Here is a 19429-nt window from a genome sequence, read left to right on the forward strand (position 1 = left end):
TATAAGAAGTTCAAGATGAACAACATGTAACAATGCATAGACGGTTTGCATGTATTCTGCCTTTGTCTTTTTTTTTTTTTTTCCTTTCTTTCTCATGAAAATCTCTTACAAAGTAAACGAAGGGTTAAAATAATCAGGACTATGCCTTATGGGGATTGGTTAGGAAAACTGTTCTGTATATTTCTCTGAGTAAATGTCACCAGCCATGATACAAGATATCCTGCTTAATAAGATTTTCCCCTGCTGCTTACATGTCTGCAGACCAATATTTTTTTTAAAGGCTAGAAAAGGAAACTGCAACTGGTGAACATTGATAAACTTTGGTGCCAAGGAAAAAGGTAGTGTTACCATAGCAACATATCAGATGCTAATTCATTTGCATGTTAGTACAGGATAATCATTACTGCTGAAAATAACCTTGTAGTGGAGAATGCAGCAAATCATTTTGCATGTAGAATGCAGATAATGGAATTTATGAATTCTAAAGGCATTTGCAACAAATACTTACATATAGTACATAAAGCGATGTATAATATAATGAGCTATAAAAACCAAATACCACAAAGAGGGATGTGGGTTATAGGGGCAAAATGATGACAAAACAATAGCATCATATTCACCTATTCCCCCGGAATATCCAGGAGACTCCCGGAATTAAGGTGTGAACTTCTCCAGGAGGTTTATCTGCCTGCAAAGTGGGCGGGGATGTGCTGTGATGACACAAATCACATCATCAAGCCACACCCACCTCAGTGAACATTTAGGGGCATTGTGATGTAATAAGAGGCACATTCTATTAAGTGTAGGTTTCAGTAGGATCCTTATGGTGATACTCCACTGGATGTTAAGGTACTATAATATCGCTTAACTTTGCTCACACTTATAAGCAATGTTTTAGTACTGATGCCCAGAAATGCCTGCCAGAGCACATTGCAGGATCTCACACTTAACTGAATCTGCTCCTATAAGTCATCATAAATATTTCCACAAGGGCACAAATGGTGTCCTTAAATAACACTTACCTCTCCTTTCACACCTGCCCTCCACAACTCCTGGAGGACAAGTATGGAAAGTAGACAAGTACGAGTAAAACAGTCCTGATAAGGGAAATCCAAAACGTTGTTTATTGAAAACTCATAACTCCCCAATTAATGGAGATGATTTAAACATCATCATATCTCCCCACCTGCTGTACACATTGAGTCGGGACATAGTGCGCCTGAATTGGGAGGGTTGGCTACAAAATGTAGACAATGGAAATGTTGGCAGGCTAAATGCAGACACAATAGTATAGAAAAAAGGGGGGACACTCCATTCCGGTGACCGCTTCCAAATGTTGACAGTGTGATTGTCGACATTCACAATGTAGACAGTCAAAATGCAGACATTAAAATAGCAATGCCCACGACTGCAACTGAAACCCCTTAATCCCTACACAGATCAAAAAACATCTCTGTAATATATAAACAAACAATGACGTTCAGGTAATATGTATCACCATGCATAGTTCAAATAAGCTGGCATAGATCCAGATATATTTTTTGCTTTATTTCTGTAATATACAGTATTAAACACAAGCAGTGCCACCTTTATCATTACTAAAGTTAACAACAAGGTAGAAACAGGTTATTTATACTTTTGCTTACAAGACAAGCATTTGTTTTATACGTAATTGCATACATTGTGCTGCGCCCCCAGAGCTTGCTGTGTCTGGGTGCCATATTATAGATGTCCTCCACAGAAGCATCACAACACTACTCTGTGCTGCTCCTACTATCTAACTCTGAAGTCTGTGACTTCCTCCTCGCCTCCATATCCCTTATGTGGACAAGTAACTGCTTCCAACCAGATCAGCACACTTAGTTCCTGAAATACTTTGTGCTGTTGCAAACGTTCAAATAATCTAATTGGCTGTTCTTCCTATGCCCACTTTAAAACTTGAGAACATGGATAAAGCAGGAGATGGCGAATGATTTCAAAAAGGTGCTTTACATTCTATTTAACATGAAGCACAACTAAGAAGGCCTACCATCAATTACATACAAACAAAAGTACTAAAATGTGCTTCAAAATCCTGTTGACAAACCTATTCTTTAATACAATAAAATACACATGCAACTATATATAACACTATTTACCACTACACCATACATATTTACAGAAATGTAGCATTTAAGCTGTTAGTCTAACTTGGTCTTAGATTTAGGACCACATCTATAAAAATGGTGAGAAATCTGAATTTTTTTTTTTTTTTTATAACCACAAACCACTTGTCTTTGCAATTTAACCCAAAAAATATCCCGCAGCAACTGAGCGATGCTCTGCATCCATAGCAATACGGACCTGGAGTATAAGACTTAATCTACCACTTTGCCGATCTACACTTTTGCATGCGCAGTGAAATTCAAATCCCACTTGTAAAACAAATAAACAAAACAAAAAACATTCATGTATGAAAATATGCAATATTACTTGGTAAATAGGCTTTTCCATGCAAATAAATGGAGAAGCCTTGGCAAATTACCACTGGCAGGGCTTTTGCTCATACATGCCTACCTTTGAATAGTGAATTCCGGGAGATCCCGGGCAGGGGGGCGTGACTGGAGGGCGGGGCACGGTCAATTGCGTCATTTTAGCCCCACCCCTGCGACAAAAACGTCATTTTGTTGCAGAGGGCAGGGCCAAGTTGACGCAATTCACCCCAAATCGGGTCATTTTGGCGAGTAAATTGCAATATGCGGGATATATGCCTGCTTTCCCGGGAGTCCGGGAGACCTACCCGGATTTCGGGAGTCTCCCGGACATTCCGGGAGAGTTGGCAAATATGCTTTTGCCAACAATCACAATATAACCCCTTTGTTTGTATTGGGTGAAGACACAATATGCCCTATCGTCAGGAATAGGTCTCTCTGCCCTGTCATAAGTATGCCCCATAGTTTTGGACTCTAAGCCAGCTAACAATGAGCATTGTAGCACCATAGTACCTGGTCAGTCAGGCACATCACAGACAGATGTTAATAAATGACTTCTTGTTCGTGTTGTGACTTATGATTGAGTGATCCACAAATCAGCCATACATCTCTGCCAGAGTAACTGCTTTAAGGAACATTTACTGCGAAATGAATGTTTGGCTTCCTATTTGTGTCTTCACATCACCCAGTGAGAGCAGGTCTGTTGTCTGACGTGACCCACAAGTGTTTACTTCAGCAAACAGCAGCAAGCTTGGTTCTCATTCCATCCATAATGAATTAGATTACAAGGAAATTGGATTGAACAACTCTATGCATTTTCCATTATATCAGCTGGGATAAATGACTTTGACAGTATGTAAATTAAAAGCAGACTCATCTCCTGAGCATGATAGCATCTGAAAGCAGACCGTACAAGTCTATTACTAGCTCTAAAAGATCACTATGACACAGGATACAAAATACTAACAATCCTGATCCAAGATCAGGGATAACTTGGCTAAAATTTCCATCTGTGTTTCCATTAAAGAAAACGCATATAGGATTTACTTCGTATCTGTGGATGTCCACGATATCCTAATAAATAAATTAGGCATATTTGCAACGTAGCCATCTGCCTAATAGTGGAAAGAGCCTGCCCCCCCTTCCCACTTGTTTGCCTAGCTAATTTATTGCCATTCTGGGAGAGTAGGCAAGAATGGCCCACCGTGCAGATGCTTTGCAGGGACATCTGAAGGTCAGCTAAAGTATAAAAAAAAATCACTTTAAAGTCTTACATATCATTTTTGGACCATCCCCTTTTTGCTCCTAAAATAATCCTTGTTGGAGCATTATTTATACTTTAAATAAGTCACCAGATTTGAGTGGTATTTCGTATTTATATGTCACATTTATGCATTTTAATCATACTTGCCAACTCTCCCTGAATATCAGGGAGACTCCCTGAAATAGGGGTGATCTCCCTCACTCCCTGAAGAGTCTGGCATTCTCCCTGATGCTGAGCCAGTACAAGACGTGGTTGGCTTCGCCATCTGTGGCATGATGACACAGTTCAGAAATTGTGTCCTATGTCCATGTATTGATGCCTATGAAGGTGGCCATTTTCATGGAGACCAAGATTTAATCAAAGACTGACAGGTAAGACAACATGACTTCAGTAATGGAGACAGAAATGTAAAAGACACTTCAGTCTCTAGAAATTCATCAGCTGCTTTTCTTTAACGCATAGTTCCCTACTCTCCCGGAATGTCCGGGAGACTCCCGCATCTAGGGGAGACCTCCCAGGCGAGCAGGGCAACCTCTTGGTTCTCGCCCTCACAATAGATAAGTGGTGGGGGGAGGGGCTTAATGATGCAAATATCATACTTGGGGTTTTGCACTTATTGAACTATAGTACACTTTCCTATTAAAAATGTGCCTGGAACCCAAAATCCTATTCAATAGAAAGTAATGGCCCGGTCACTGCGAGCATGTAAAACGCAAGTTATATGTCCTGGCTAAAAGGATACAGTGGACACCAGCGAAGCTAGTAATACCCCTGCGTACACAGTCTCCTCCTCTAGGAGTATTTTAAATAAAGCATCATCCACTAAATGAAATCATGTGTTTGAATTTGGATCACCCCAACTAACTAAGCTCCTTCCATCAAGAAGAAGTCAAATCTGTTTATCCACTAAGCCATGCGCTTGTATGTAAAAACAGGTGCAACTATTCAAAATTAAGGGCATTATTTACCAAAACTAGAACAAATAGTATTTGCGATGCAGACCCTTAAAGACTTGGGAACTGGGATGGACTTTCACATGAATATGACATTTAATGGAGCAATGTGTGGATAATTCTCTGAACAAACACAGCTACTATTGCAGAAATGGAAGATAGCACAGACCCATCTTTACGTCGTCACTGTACAATCTACAACATATAAAACACATTTTGCAAGGGTTCAGTTCACACAATAACCATCAGTCCCTCTGGATTTAAAAGTTAGGGCATCTATAAATCATTGTAAACAAAGGCGTAAACCCACACAATCCCCCTTAGTGTTACTTCGCGTCATCGTCAAATGTAGGTGCAAATTTACAGGTGTGATCGGGATCATTTCTTTGTTGTTTGCTCTGAATCCAGGCTTTATGAGAACACATTAAACGACCTTTACAGCTATTTGTACAGACCAAGCTTATTGTTTGAGGATCACTCTCTCATGTATCAGCAGAAGCTCAGGACCCCGCACCTGACATTTTAAAATTGCCTTGCTCTCTCGTTCCCAAGTACGGCTGTTGTCACTGAAGTCATTGATCATGCCGCAAATTTTATATTGAGTAATCGCTGGTAAATCCAATGGGTCAAGGGGCAATTTGCCCGTCGACTTCACTAACAGAAATGAAAACCTAGATAGAGAAGGTATCATTCCGTGGTTCAGCTGAACAAACACATTTTATTATTTTACTCTGGTGCCTTTAGAAAAATAAACCTTTGTTTGTTATGGACTATGATCAGCAGATTCTGTAATTACCTATCTGGAGATTACTTTCTAAACATCTAAAGGCGGCTTTACCAAACACTAAATCAAAATTTAACGCCAGGGGCACGCACCTTGTTTTATAGACAAGGTACGTCTGGCTACCCTGGAGTAATATCTACAGAGTTTTCTTTCTGCAGAGAATGACGTGATCTACACATTTCCTCCAATACTCCCCTGTCCTCAGGAGAACTGCACTTTATTTGAAATATATACAGTAACTGGGATAAATAACATGCACTAGAGGAATGATGTTCAACGTACAAAGAAAATGTCAAAGATAAAGTACAAAAGTAATGGCTGCTAAAGTCCCATGGCCACAAAAAGAAAAGAAATAACTTTCTAAGAGACGTTCATTGCTAGCTTTGAAAGTGCTTTTACGACAGGGAGCTGCCATAATATATACGGAAAGCACAAAAAAATCCCCAAAATCCCCCAAAAATGGAAACGCTTCTAAAATGCATAGGATTGTCATAGACCATGAGACCTCAGACATTTTTGTTTCTGTCTCTCCACATTTACGTTTTTTTTACATGAGAACGGAGGAGAGATAGATGCTCCTATACTTTTCGTCTTTGGCTTCAGAGAGATCCCGGGGGAGGTGGGCGTGCGGGGGCGGGGCTTGATGACTCACATCATATTGACCCACCCCCCTGAACCATTGTCACAATTTTGGACGATTACAGCAGGGGGCGGGGTTAAGATGACACAATATTTGTGTCATTAAGCCCCGCCTTCAGTCTATTGCAGGGCAAGAACCCAGAGGTTGCCCTGCTTCCCCGGGAGGTCTCCCTGAAATGCGGGAGTCTCCCGGGCATTCAGGCAGAGTAGGCAACTATGCGTTAAAGAAAAGCAGCTAATGAATCTCTAGAGACTGAAGTGTCTTTTACATTTCTGTCTCCATTACTCCATAAGTCATGTTGTCTTACCTGTCAGTCTTTGATTCAATCTTGGTCTCCATGAAAATGGCCACCTTCATAGGCATCAATACATGGACATAGGACACAATTTCTGAACTGTGTCATCATGCCACAGATGGCGAAGCCAACCACATCTTGTACTAGCTCAGCATCAGGGAGAATGCCAGACCCTTCAGGGAGTGAGGGAGATCACCCCTATTTCAGGGAGTCTCCCTGACATTCAGGGAGAGTTGGCAAGTATGATGTAATTACAGATAGGCATCTGCTCACAAAAACCGGAATGGACGCAAGATGGTAATAAAACAGCGCCTGGCCTTATACACATGTAAAGGAGGTAAAATAAATAAATAAATAAAAGTATAGCATAAATTGTTGCTTAATTAACGGTTTATGGCCAACCTGTGTTCTCTCCAGCTGTTTTGAACTAAAAGTTCCATCATTCCCTGCCAGACTATGATTGGCAGGGCTTTCTGAGACTAGTAGTTCCATTACAGCTGGGGGAGCCATAGTTACCTACCTGTGTTTTATGATGTGCGGAGGACTTCCAGGGAATACAGTGGAGTTAAACAGAAACAGGATTTCTTGAATAAACAAAGCTGTCACGGAAATAAGCAAACACTACACTAGCCCTCGATAGCACCATATAAAGAGTAATCATGTACACTGCCGCTGTACGTCCGTAACAAAAAGCTCATATAACCTCAAACACAAATCTCTGCCTGTCTCATTGTGTCACTTACTTCTCCATGCCGAGCAATGTGTAATTACCATCTAAATTATACCAGAAAAGCTGGTTGGGGGCTAACGGGAAAAAAAAAATAATGCATATTAGCGTATCCCCAGTAGACAACCCTGAGCTGACATTTTGTAGTTTAATCTTCAGAGCCAGAGTTAATAAATCTCTTCTCATTCTGTCACTCATCCTTATTAAGAGCGAATTAAGTTGGACATGTAGGGAAAACAGCCCCCAGAAGAACAATCTTGTATCTTCCAGCATCCCCATTTGCATAAGGAAATTATTCGTTAGACAGAGCTGTTATTTTGCCGCGTCATCTGGCAGAGCAAAAATAAAATGAACCAAAAGGGAAAAAATAAAGAAAAATAAAGAACACAAAAAAAACAAAACCCGCAATAAATTTCAAAAGGTTGCGGGGAAAAAAAAAGAAGCTTCTTTCTCAGTGTTGTTTCAGCGATTTAAAACAGAACATTAAGATTACAGAGGGAAAGTGCCAGAAGTGTTGAGAGCCCGTCTGCTAACAGTTTATCACACTCAATAAAGATTAAACTTCAACGGAAATCCTATTCAGAACTTAGACCGCGCATCTGGGACACTGGATTATATCTAAACGGCTCTGAAGCAAATTGAGATTTATGGACTGGAGAATAATTTTGGTAACACACACTTTTATGCATTCATTAACAATTTTATTTTGATTCTGCAGAATATAAAAATACATTGCCATCAAGTTGGATGCATTTTTCTGGCCTACAGCTACCCTACAGGTGTCCATTTATGTCTTACAGACCTATTTGGCTATAAAAAGCGTTGAGTACAGGCACAGAATGACTGTCGATTTCAATATCTGATCGGGACCATTCAGATGTCCGGACTGGATCAAAACGCTGTCTTGTAATGTCTGACTGGGTGTGTGGACATTGCTCAATTACACTAGTTTTGCCGAATTGGATCCAAACGTTCTGGCTTAACATCAAATGTTTCCTAAATGGCCACCCGTATGTGACCACACTGAGCATAGATTAAGCTGTTTGGTACCCGTGTTGAGCCACCATTTCTGCCCACCTGCGGATGCCTTTAGAATTTGGACAGGTTATTTGTACAATATAAACATTATTTTTATAAAATGCGGAGGTGACAAGCACTCAAACAGCAAATAGAGTGAAGCATTGGACAAAATTAGGCCATATTTGATGGTTGCCTGTCAGTGCTGATGGAAGAAGACCATGCACGCAGACCAACCGTGGTCATCGTCCATCCACGTTTATCAACATGTCCGATACTAATCAGATTATTATTGGGTAGTGTGGAGTTTACGGGGTCCACATGCTGCTGTATTAGACCAATTGTCTGATATTGACAGGTGTGTCCACAGGTGTTTTAGTAGTTGTCAGTTGCCCGTTTTACATCTCCTTATCTTAATTGAATCTCAGATGAGAAGAACGTATTTACATTTTTACTTATGAATAACTTGCATTTGCTAAGTAATAAAAGCAGCTGAACGTTTTTAGTTAAACAGTGTTATACTTGAGGGAGGAAGTTGACTTTTTAAAATATAGGGTTTTGTCTGTTTTTGAAATTGAATGAATTAAATTACTGCTTAAATGTATTCAGTTTAAATATCACCAGATATTGTAAAATGAACAGTAAAAAAAGACATTTAAAAATGTGGTATTTTAGACTGCACTGTTACATATTTCATTATTGCTTCAGAACAATATACAGATGGAGCATGATTTGTTTGGATAAATGGGGCCATTCGAGCCCCTCTGTGGGGGAAGCGTCCAAGCCTGCTATACTAACCCTTCCCAGTCAATAATAATAATAATACTGAAGTAATGGCATGGTTAGAGGGGAACAGCATGAGTAACGTGTTGTGATTCGCGTTCGGCCATCCATACAAACCATGTTCTCTCTCTATTTTCAAGTTTACGCCGCTCATAGTCATGTTGGTCCAAGGCTGGATTTAAATTTCAAACTAGACATAAATAAATACACATCAGGGACTAGATTTACTAAGCTGCGGGTTTGAAAAAGTGGAGATGTTGCCTATAGCAACCAATCAGATTCTAACTTTCATTTATTTAGTACTTTCTACAAAATGACAGCTAGAATCTGATTGGTTGCTATAGGCAACATCTCCACTTTTTCAAACCCGCAGCTTAGTAAATCTAGCCCCAGATCTGTTATCTGGAAAGCTTTGGACTTGTAGTTTAATAGAAATAGTTTTTCTGGAATTTTGAGCTCATTGAGTATCAAGCCTTCTGAAGTGATGGTGGCCATTTACCAAGTATATGTAACAAAGGTGTTAAGAATAATATTAGACCGACAAAATATATCAGTATTTACATTAGGTAGATCCCACTTCATAAACCCAAAAGTCATTTTTTTGGGAGGAACAAGATGCTGGGCCACTGGTCAACAGGCCCCATTCGTGTATAATGCATGATAAATTATCTTTGAATGTACATTTCTTTTGAATGTATCAATAAAACCGTTTCGAAGTGACATGTTTTTTCATGGCATCCAAAAAATAGGGGAAAAAGAAGGGGGGAAGGGGATAAAGAAAATGTGTATACAGGGCACTCTTTTACTGTACGTAATGTAATGAGTTTCTGTTAAGATTAATATCTTTATTACATAAATTCAATTAGCGAAATAGTAAAAACACTGTGTGAATGAACATACTGACCTATGACATTAGGTGAACATACTGTTAAGAAGTAGTAATAATACTACTGTGCTGTCTCACTGTATTCTAAATAACTATTAATAGTGGCATATACGTATTATAATATTCACGTTTACTATACAGATTAGTATTCTGTTTTGCACATAAGTTAAATACGGATTGTTTTTTCATGTAGCACACAAATATCAACTTTAAATTTCCATGTACAAATAAGCTATCAAGTATTTGTGTGCTACATGAAAAAACAGACAGTATTTAACTTATGTGCAAAACAGAATACTAATCTGCACCCCTTGCATTGTAACATGGTTTTGTCCAGGAGACTGAAATAAGAAGTTTCTCAAGTTAAGATCTTTAATGAATCAGGCCATATGTGCTCATGTTCAATAGATACAAATGTATAAAACCCAGAGATTATGAATCCATGGTAATAATTACATTTAAGATGCAATATAAGAGGAACTTTACTGTGAATATCAAAAAATGTGGACATTTCCAGGAACAAATCCTCAAAGCTGCTCTCTCTACCACCTGGGAATTTTTTTCTCAAAAAGGTGTCTGTTCCCCATAGCTGGGGGGCTGTTACATGCAACCATGCAAACATTTTTCCTTGTGCTTGGCTTACAGCCCAAGCCAAAAACTATGGCTGTAAGAGAGTACTGGATGTGTTTGGACCCCCCACTGACATTTAATGTTGGATATGTTGTGGGCAGCACGGTGGCTCAGTAGTTAGCACTTCTACCTTACAGCACTGGGGTCACAAGTTCAATTCCCAACCATGGCCTTTTGTGTGTGGAGTTTGTATGTTCTTCCCGTGTGTTCTCCCCGTGTTTGCTCCGGGTGCTCAGGTTTCCTCCCACACTCCAAAAACATACTGGTAGGTTAATTGGCTGCTAAGAAATTGACCCTAGTGTATGTGTGTGTGTGTGTGTGTGTGTGTGTGTATATATTTAGACTGCAAGCTCCAATGAGGCAGGGACTGATGTGAGTGAGTTCTCTGTACAGCGCTGCGGAATTAGGGGCGCTATATAAATAAATGGTGATGATGATAAACTAAATTTGCTGCTTCTGTTTGCAGCAACCATGGGACCCGGGTAGACGGCAGCCTAGGAATTTTTTTTTCCCCCTAGGTCATTACGCGGATTTAAAACCCGAGACTATCCGTGGAATACGGGGATGGACGGCATCATGATATGTTAAGGAGCGTTTAGTTACAATGTAATTTTCTGCATGTTTAATACTAATCATCAACATATATTAATTTAGAAAATCCATAAGAAAAATTGAAGGAAGTACATTTACTATACAAAAGCAATAGGGATTGTACTGCAGGGTTCACTAATGCTGAAAAACAGGGTCAATTTAAGGATCAATTAGCAGTGATTATCCTTAACAAATTCTGTTCTCTTAAACATCTCTCAGTTGGCTGTAACTGAAGGTTCTAATGGCGAGAGCTTGGACCTCACCCCACGCATTTTAATCTTAGGCTGGTCAAACGTGTTCAGTGACCCGGCCAATTGACCGGACAGGATTTTCCTGTGAGTGATCAGTTTGATTTACATATACAAGCTCGAAATAAATAAAAAAATAAAAGTAATAGGTTCTCACAATATAGTTGCAGGTAGCTGGAACAGGCCATTGTTCTACACTTTCTCAAGAGAACTAGTGAATGAATAAAAATAAAATAAATAAAAATAAACATACCATATTTCTTCCGAATCTCATTGTGTTTTACGGTCCTTTTGTTCTTTCTGTAAATAATTAAAGCACAAAATCAGACAAGGACAAGATACCTGACAATTACAAATAAATGCTCACTCACAGATATACAGATTGGTTTATATTTTAAAGGAACAAGCGCTCATTAATTGTAGCTTTGATCTTTTTATTGCCAGATATCATGAATGTGCCAAATAGGTCGATCCTGGTTCATGGCACCTCTTCACCAAGAGTATTTATTTTGTGGTGTTGAAGGCTGGATTTAACGTCTCAGACTTGGGCAACCAAGTCTGAAATGTACTACAAGTTTCAGAAAGCCTTGCCATCTAGGTGTTGTGCTTGGGAAAAACATTTGAGACTCCACTTGTCCTGCTAGTCCGCTAATAGGGTGTTAAACAAGGTTTGTGATCTCTTACTTGTGACATTATACTTAAATACACATAGAGCACCAGATTGACAGGAGAACAGTCTAATATCCCTCTGTGCTGCTGGGGTTTTTCATTTGTATTTTATCCAGCCAAATATCAAATTCAGCTGCAAATATCATGCCAAATACTAAGCCAAATTGTCATCTGCAAGAGGAACCTACATGTTAAAACTAAAATTAATGTTTTATTTACTAGAAGAGAAAAGTATTGTATGTGTCCTAGGCTCTTACAATCACACAGGAATCAGGATTTAGATTTGGGTGGCCAAAGGTGTAACAAAGGATTTGTCGGATTCTCCCACTCAATGATGGATTGCATTTCTAATAAAAGCTGAAAATGTATGCTATTTTTTATATAGCTTCCCAATGAGAGAAAAACTCTTTTTGCAAATAGAATCAGTCCTCTATAAATATAACGCAGGGTGTGCTGAAAAGTATTAATTTCACGATCCCCTGTACAAAAGAGGGGTGGGGTTTACCTTGGGGGCTGTGGCATAATATTTCTGAAAGGGTAAGTAGCAATTATGACAAAAAATGTGGTAATTTTCCTACTAGCACAGAACAAGGCACCATTTTTAGTAGAGTTTTTGTAAATGTACAGCACTTGTGTCAATTATTTTTCAACAAAACTGTTTTTGTGCAGAATTTCTGCGAAAAAAATAAGCCGACGCTCGGTATATCCCATAATGTATATGGTACCAGCTGCGTGGCAATGTAAATGACCATATATGCATACAAAACAAAAAGACAGTTTTCAGCGCTTATCCTTAACACTGCATAACACTGCTTACAAGACAGTACTTGCTAGATGTAAGCCCCTATACCTGGGAGGTGAGTGCATCTGATTTTAGCTGCATTATAATGGTGTTTAAAGCATATTGGTCAGTATAGGACCTGCATATAATGAGGTGCCCTTGACGCTGGGATGCAGGCTTAAATGTTTTGATCAAAATATGAACTAATACCTCATGTTTTCACACAGATATGGAGTACTGGAGTATTTCTGCGAGACAATTTATATAAATGCTCCCAATACATGTTCATGACATTTTCCCCTACACATTTACAATGATCATGAATGTTACACAGTGAGGACTGGGTCTAAGGTTTCATCATCAATAAATTGCATGGGACTATTTTACTAACATTTTGAAAGTGAAGCTGTACTATCTAAGAAAGTATAAAAAAAATAAAAGTTTTATTTCTTTATCGTTCACGGTCAAGTAGCGAGAAGGATCAATTTATTCACGGAATAAAAATGCAATCTATGAAATGCTGCCCTCTCGTTCAGAAGCTCTGCTGGACAAAGGGCCTGCAAATCATTAAGTGACAAATAGGTCATTCTACCCAAAATGCAATTTTGTGTCTATCAGCACTGAAAAGGGAAGTTTTATTAGACTGGCGTGTTCTTCAGTTTCCCAGTAATTCTCTGTTCATCATATTCATTTGCAAGCCTTGTGCAAGGATTATTTTTTTTTTTTATTTTATTTCTAAAATACCAACCTGATAACATTGTGTAAGCGATACTTAAGGGGATGTAAAAGGTGAATAATACAGTGGCTGAATGTAATCTTAAACCCAATTACTGCCACTACTTAACTTCTGATGGTGTAACACATCATGTAATTAACTTGTTTGGAAAATGATTGCATGAATTATTAACTTTCCTACTCTGCATACACAATCATATTAACTGCCACAGTCATATTAAGATATGACAGTACGGTGTCAATTATAATTAAAAATGAACTTTTTTTTTTTTCTTTTTAGCAAACTGTCTACTATGCAGCTAGATATAAACAGTTTTTTTTATTATTATTTACAGTTACTTCGTACATGTTGGTGGAAGAACCATTTTGACAGATTTTTAGATTTAATTTTTATATGGATAGAATTTTTACATACAAGAATGTAGTTGATACTAATTGTGCACTATTGAGTCTATTTTTTTAAGGTGAACATTACCTAGCTAAAAAATAACCACATAAAACCCACTGACCCTGGGATTAATTTTTATAGGTCATTTTTGGGAGAACCACAGACCATTGGAATTATTACAGATTAAGAACCTGGTAGTTGGTGAGTATTACTGTTTATTTACTTACAATAAAATTATTTTTACAATGAGAGGTATCTTTTATTTAAAGTTTGTCGGGTATGCTGGTGCTTGTAGTACTCCAAACTGTTAATGGCAGCCTGGCCTTGCTGGGACCTGTGGTGCATCAAGGAAAAATGGTGTCTTTATTATAAAATAATTTTTAATTACTCCACACCCACCACCCAGGGTGAGAGGTGTCCTAGTGCTTTCAGCACAGGGCTGGGTAACCCTAAGGTAGGGGGTTGGGGGTGTCTGCTTCTTTTTTTCTTCTGCGGACCCCATCTCCCTAAGGAATCCAGTCTGGGGCTGGTTGTCATTACGGCAGGGGGACCCTACGCTGCGGATTCACCTGCTATAGTGCCATCAGCCCCAGCAAAGTCTAGTGCTAGCTCCACTAAAATCGCTTTTTGTTCCCCCCTGATTTGCTAGCACCAGCCTAGGCTGGCAGCACTAGGGTTCATCTGTTTGGGATGGATGGGGGCCGCTGTTTTTTAAATTTACATATTTACTGTGCTGCGCCGGACCTGGCGGCTGCAACGCCGGCAGCTCCACTGGCTGCCACTGGCACTGCTCTTTGAATGTCAACATTGTGACTGTTGAAAGTCACCGGATTAAGCCAATGTGGGCCCTAGTGTATCACCTCCTCTCCCCCATACATAGAAACTTACCAGGTCCTCTTCACTGCAGCCGTCAGGCTCCTGGTAGCTCCTCTTCTTATTCCTTGCCCTGCTGTCAGTGAGTGCGAGGTGCACAGCGCGCTGGTCAGTGAGGAGGTCTCATGAGACTATGTCATAGTCTCACCGGACCTCTTCACTAAGCAGCAGGCTATGCACAGCGCCCCCACTGACAGCAGGGCAGCTAACAGCATCAGACTTGCTGTTAGATGCGCCCACCTAACTTGAATGAATGGGACCCGATCGTCAGCATTAAGTGTTAGGGACCCCCGGCTGCTGAGGCCCCTGGGCTATAGCCCAGAAAGACCAATATGTTAATCCGGCTTTGGTCACAATTTTAAATATGTCAACAGAATGAATGTTGACATTTACACGGTCACCATTTTGATGTAGACAGTATAAGTGTGGACACATTCACATATCGTACCCAACCCCACAACTAGCAGAACTGTGGAGGGTCCCGTGCAAGGAGCTCAGGAAAACTTGCCCTTATTAATGCTGTAACATAATTTTTATTCTTTGTTGACAAACGGCAGAAAGAGGTCCTGACTGTGCTGATTTCTAGCACTGACTGCACAGAGCCACAGCACTGTCCAGTGATTATGTTACCAATATACATTGACATCTACTTTATAAACAAAAGTATTGTGAGTTGCCTTTGTGTTTACATATTGCTTTGTTTTTAATGCACACACTGATATTTACAATGAAGAGTGCATTACTGAGCATGGATAAATAACATTGGTTTAATGCTCAGTGGATGAGAATAGTTCATGTAAAAGGAGAAATATCTAGCATCACAGCATTGGCTGAATGTAGCATAAGGTGTTCATCAAGATTCCGGGCTCAGAACACAACGCTGACACTTTCCTGGGCTGAAGCACTCTACCTGCTACATAATCTGTGGTACTGCAGGGGATCCAAGCACTGGATGAGAACACTGGTATAGTCCGTTTTATTCTGGTTCTGGAGGGTGCTGCATGTTGTTATTATTTAACAGTGAATGTAATATATTGACAACCGTTTTAAAGTTGGATTTTAGCTCCTGGATAATAGTGACATCTGGGGAGGAAACATACTGGTTGGACCAGGTGGGTGCCTGGCACTCTACACTGATAAGTGTCATGTATAAGTATATATATGAGCAGGGAGGCAATGTATCCCCGGCCTGAACGGATTTCCAGATCTTTATTACAAAAATTCAGCAACCTCTGCTATGTGGAAGTTACAGACTGATCTCGCTACTGAATGCACAGATACTGAATGCAGATCTAAAGATTTTTGCTAAACTATGGCTCCCCAAATGAATCCACCCGGATCAAGTTGGATTCGTTCCCGGTCAACAAGCACTGAATAACACCAGGGGGTAAATGTATGAACATCCGCATGTTCATATATTTACCCCCAGAAGAGTGATCTATCTGGGGGCAGGGACTGATGTGAGTTCTCTGTACAGCGCTGCGGAATCGGTGGCGCTATATAAATTAATGGTGATGATGATGATGATATCTGATTCACCATGGCAACGGAAGAAAATTAAGTGGGATATATGTCACTAGAGTCAAGGCAGGGCCGTAACTAGGGCTGTGCGACAGGGGCGACCGCCCAGGGCGCAACACTGAAGGGGGGCGCAATTTAGGAATTTTTTAGGTTAATTTGGTTAAAATTGAGGGCTAGGGGGGCGGCATTTGTCTTTCTCGCCCAGGGCACTAGAATTCTAAGTTACGGCTCTGAGTCAAGGTTCCCTGTTTCAGGTGAACTACTCCCCTCTCGTCTCAGTGTTAATTCTGATCTAACCTCCTGAGACAAATAATTTATCTCCTGGATTGGCAGAGTCACTTCAGTTAAAATTAATAAGCTTCCAAGACTCTTCTATTTGTTCCAGGCACTACCAATTAATATACATCCCAGGACCTTTGTGTCTCTTCAGCAGCGGATCACCTCCTTCATTTGGTTAAACAAAAAAAACATGGGTGAGAATTCTTCAACATTCATAAAAAGCAGACTTCCTGGGAGTCCCTAAGCTTAAACTGTATTCTTATACAGCTCAGTTGACACAATGCCCTGCCCTGGGTCTCGAGTCTTGGTGGATTATTGAGACTGCTTGTCTACCTACATCATCTGTTTCTGCTACCTTAGATGGCCCTCTGACGCTCACTCCCACCCGATGGGGCTAAGCCCTACAGCTTAGCCCCCTCTCCATGTCCTCTTATTCCACTTTGGCACAATCCAGACTTCCAAACCAGGCCTAAATTATCGTGCTTTCCCATACTGTGTGCATTCAAATAAGAATTATCAATAAGTTCCCTAAAGAGGAACATTTCCTACTATAGCCAAATATATATTATAAGCTTCAAACTTTCACTTTCTACCAATACTTAAAATTCAGACACTTCTATCAATCCTCCCTGACCGGGATCTCTAACCTCATTCAAATACCTTTGTCTGGGGAGCCCTCGTCCTGTGGCCTCATTTCATCCCTCTACCGCTCCCCATTAACAAAACTCACATAGCTGAAACTCCTCCATGAAAGGATTTGGAAGAGGGATCTGGGTGAGAAACTGGATGCAGTGGAATGGTCAGATATTTGGTTGGGAGCTGTCAAATCTTCTATCAATATACGTATCAAAGAAAACGCTTATAAACCGTTGGTCCTTTTCTATGTCTTTCTTTCTGTGGTGGACCTGCTCGGACCTTCAGAGATTCTGGTCAGATGTTCATTCTCTTGTAAACTCTGTCTGACACGGCCATCCCTCTCCACAAAAAATATTTCTTACTTCTCCCACTCCCGGACATGTCAAAGCATCTTAATAAACTTGTCACCTACCTGTCTCATTGCTGGTTCCTTGTAGAGTCTAATCCCCCATTACCTGACCACTCTCAGGAAAAATTTGGTTCATATATGAAATGGAAAAGCTGAATTTGGGGGCTGTGAACTCAACTGAATAGTATTTCCTTACCATTACTGGATTTTCAATCTCTAGATCCTACTCCATTGCTCGAGAGGCTTCTTCCTTTTCTCCTCTCCCCCCTCCACCTTTACGCACCTGGCTCTTCCTACTCTTCTTTTCCCTGCTCTTCTTCCTCCTTGTTTACAATAAAATCCAGGCATCTGAGACTAATTTTCGTCTTCTTTTTAAATAAACCTGTTATGTGAACCATAAAGTAGCTGATCTGACCGCTTGGCCTCAGCCAAGCGCCAGGATCAATGTTCAATTTGTCCACACACCTACCTGTGAACCTAAAGGCTGATCACATCCGATGTCACTTCTAACGTTCTCTTATAGTTAAATTATAGTCTACTCCTGCTGTGGATACTCTCAGGCCAACCTCCAAGCCCCCTCTGTCACTCACCGGACCGTGAGTGCCTCTTCCCGGACATTTAGGAACCGTGGCCGTCCTCCATCCTGAGGGTCTGCGCATGCGCAGCCCTTTCCTATACTTCTGTGTATGTCCCTTTAACTCAATTGGCAGATCAGGCAACACTCCCTATATTAAGCACCTGTGGTCAACACCACGTTGCCTGATCTTGGAGTCTCATTCCCTATGAGTCTCTGAAGGTGTTCCTGTATTCCTCGTGTTTTCAGCGCTGCTGATTCCTGTGGTTTCCAAACCACTTCTACCTCTGTGGTTTCCAAACCACTTCTACTACTGTGGTTCCCATACCACTTCTACCATCAACTGTATCATCGTGACTGTTAGCTGATTCCTATCCGCTGCCTCCGTGCACTACAGTCTTCCAAACCACTTCAACGCTATTACTTATCATTGTGACTGTTTGCTGATTCCTATCCGCTGCCTCCGTGCACTTCAGTCCTCTAATCCACATCATCGCTATTATATTTCACTGTGACTGTTTGCTGGTTCCTACCCGCTGCCTCTGTGCACTCCAACCGTTACTTTACATCCACTCACCTGTTCCTCTTCAAGTCCGTGAGCTGATTCCTATCCGCTGCCTCCGTGCACTACAAGCCTTCAGCCTGCAACTCGCCTGTGTTCATTATCGTGACTGTTAGCTGTTGTCTATCCGCTGCTTCCGTGCACTACAGCCTCCAGCCTACAACTCGCCTGTGTTCATCATCGGGATTGTTAGCTGATGTCTACCCGCTGCTTCCGTGCACTACAGCCTCCAGCCTACAACTCGCCTGTGTTCATCATCGTGACAAGGTAGCTGATTCCTATCCGCTGCTCCTGTGCACTGCAGTCTCTTCTCAGCTCTCCTGTGTTTCCTCGAGACTGCTGCTCTCATTGACATTTGCTACTCTCCGTGATCAACAGCTCCTGGTCTACTCTGCTCTCCCGTGTTCCATCGCTACTGACAACTATTGGTTGCTACTGGTTACCTCCGTGTACCGCAGAGCCCTGCTGCTGCTGACCGCGCTATCATCCATCTACTGCTGATCCGCTCTCCACGCCTTCACGTGTCCCGCAGGTCTACCCTCCTGTCTGCATTGGATTTATATCTCATCTACTACTCCTCTGCTGGATCATCTCCACTCTCCTGGGTCCTGCGTGAGTCCAGTTCCACGTGTTATTGATTCCTGTGGATTCGTGTTCCTGTTGGTCTACTTATCTGTGCGCTGCACCTACTGACCGCTGCCTCAGGTATCCTGGGACTTCTCATCCAGCCGGCCTCCTGCCGCTCAGGTATCCCTGCACTCCTATCTGACTGC

The 19429-nt window shown here is 40.9% G+C and overlaps 1 protein-coding gene across 2 annotated transcripts in view; it reads right to left on the reverse strand.

The window, feature by feature from the left end:
• The window catches only part of LOC142158160 (pituitary tumor-transforming gene 1 protein-interacting protein-like), a 67456-nt gene that overhangs the window by 6798 nt on the left and 41229 nt on the right, over positions 1-19429 (reverse strand). The window contains exons 6-7 of one of the 2 annotated variants that reach the window (XM_075211850.1): positions 11543-11589; positions 621-710 (exon numbers count right to left, since the gene is read on the reverse strand). In XM_075211850.1, the coding sequence (XP_075067951.1) occupies positions 655-710; positions 11543-11589 (103 nt within the window). In that variant the 3' untranslated portion in view covers positions 621-654. The remainder of the gene's footprint in view (positions 1-620; positions 711-11542; positions 11590-19429) is intronic. The other variant, XM_075211851.1, reaches the window with a different exon arrangement.

Source organism: Mixophyes fleayi, chromosome 5 (assembly GCF_038048845.1).
Source record: "Mixophyes fleayi isolate aMixFle1 chromosome 5, aMixFle1.hap1, whole genome shotgun sequence".
NCBI classification, from domain to species: domain Eukaryota; kingdom Metazoa; phylum Chordata; class Amphibia; order Anura; family Limnodynastidae; genus Mixophyes; species Mixophyes fleayi.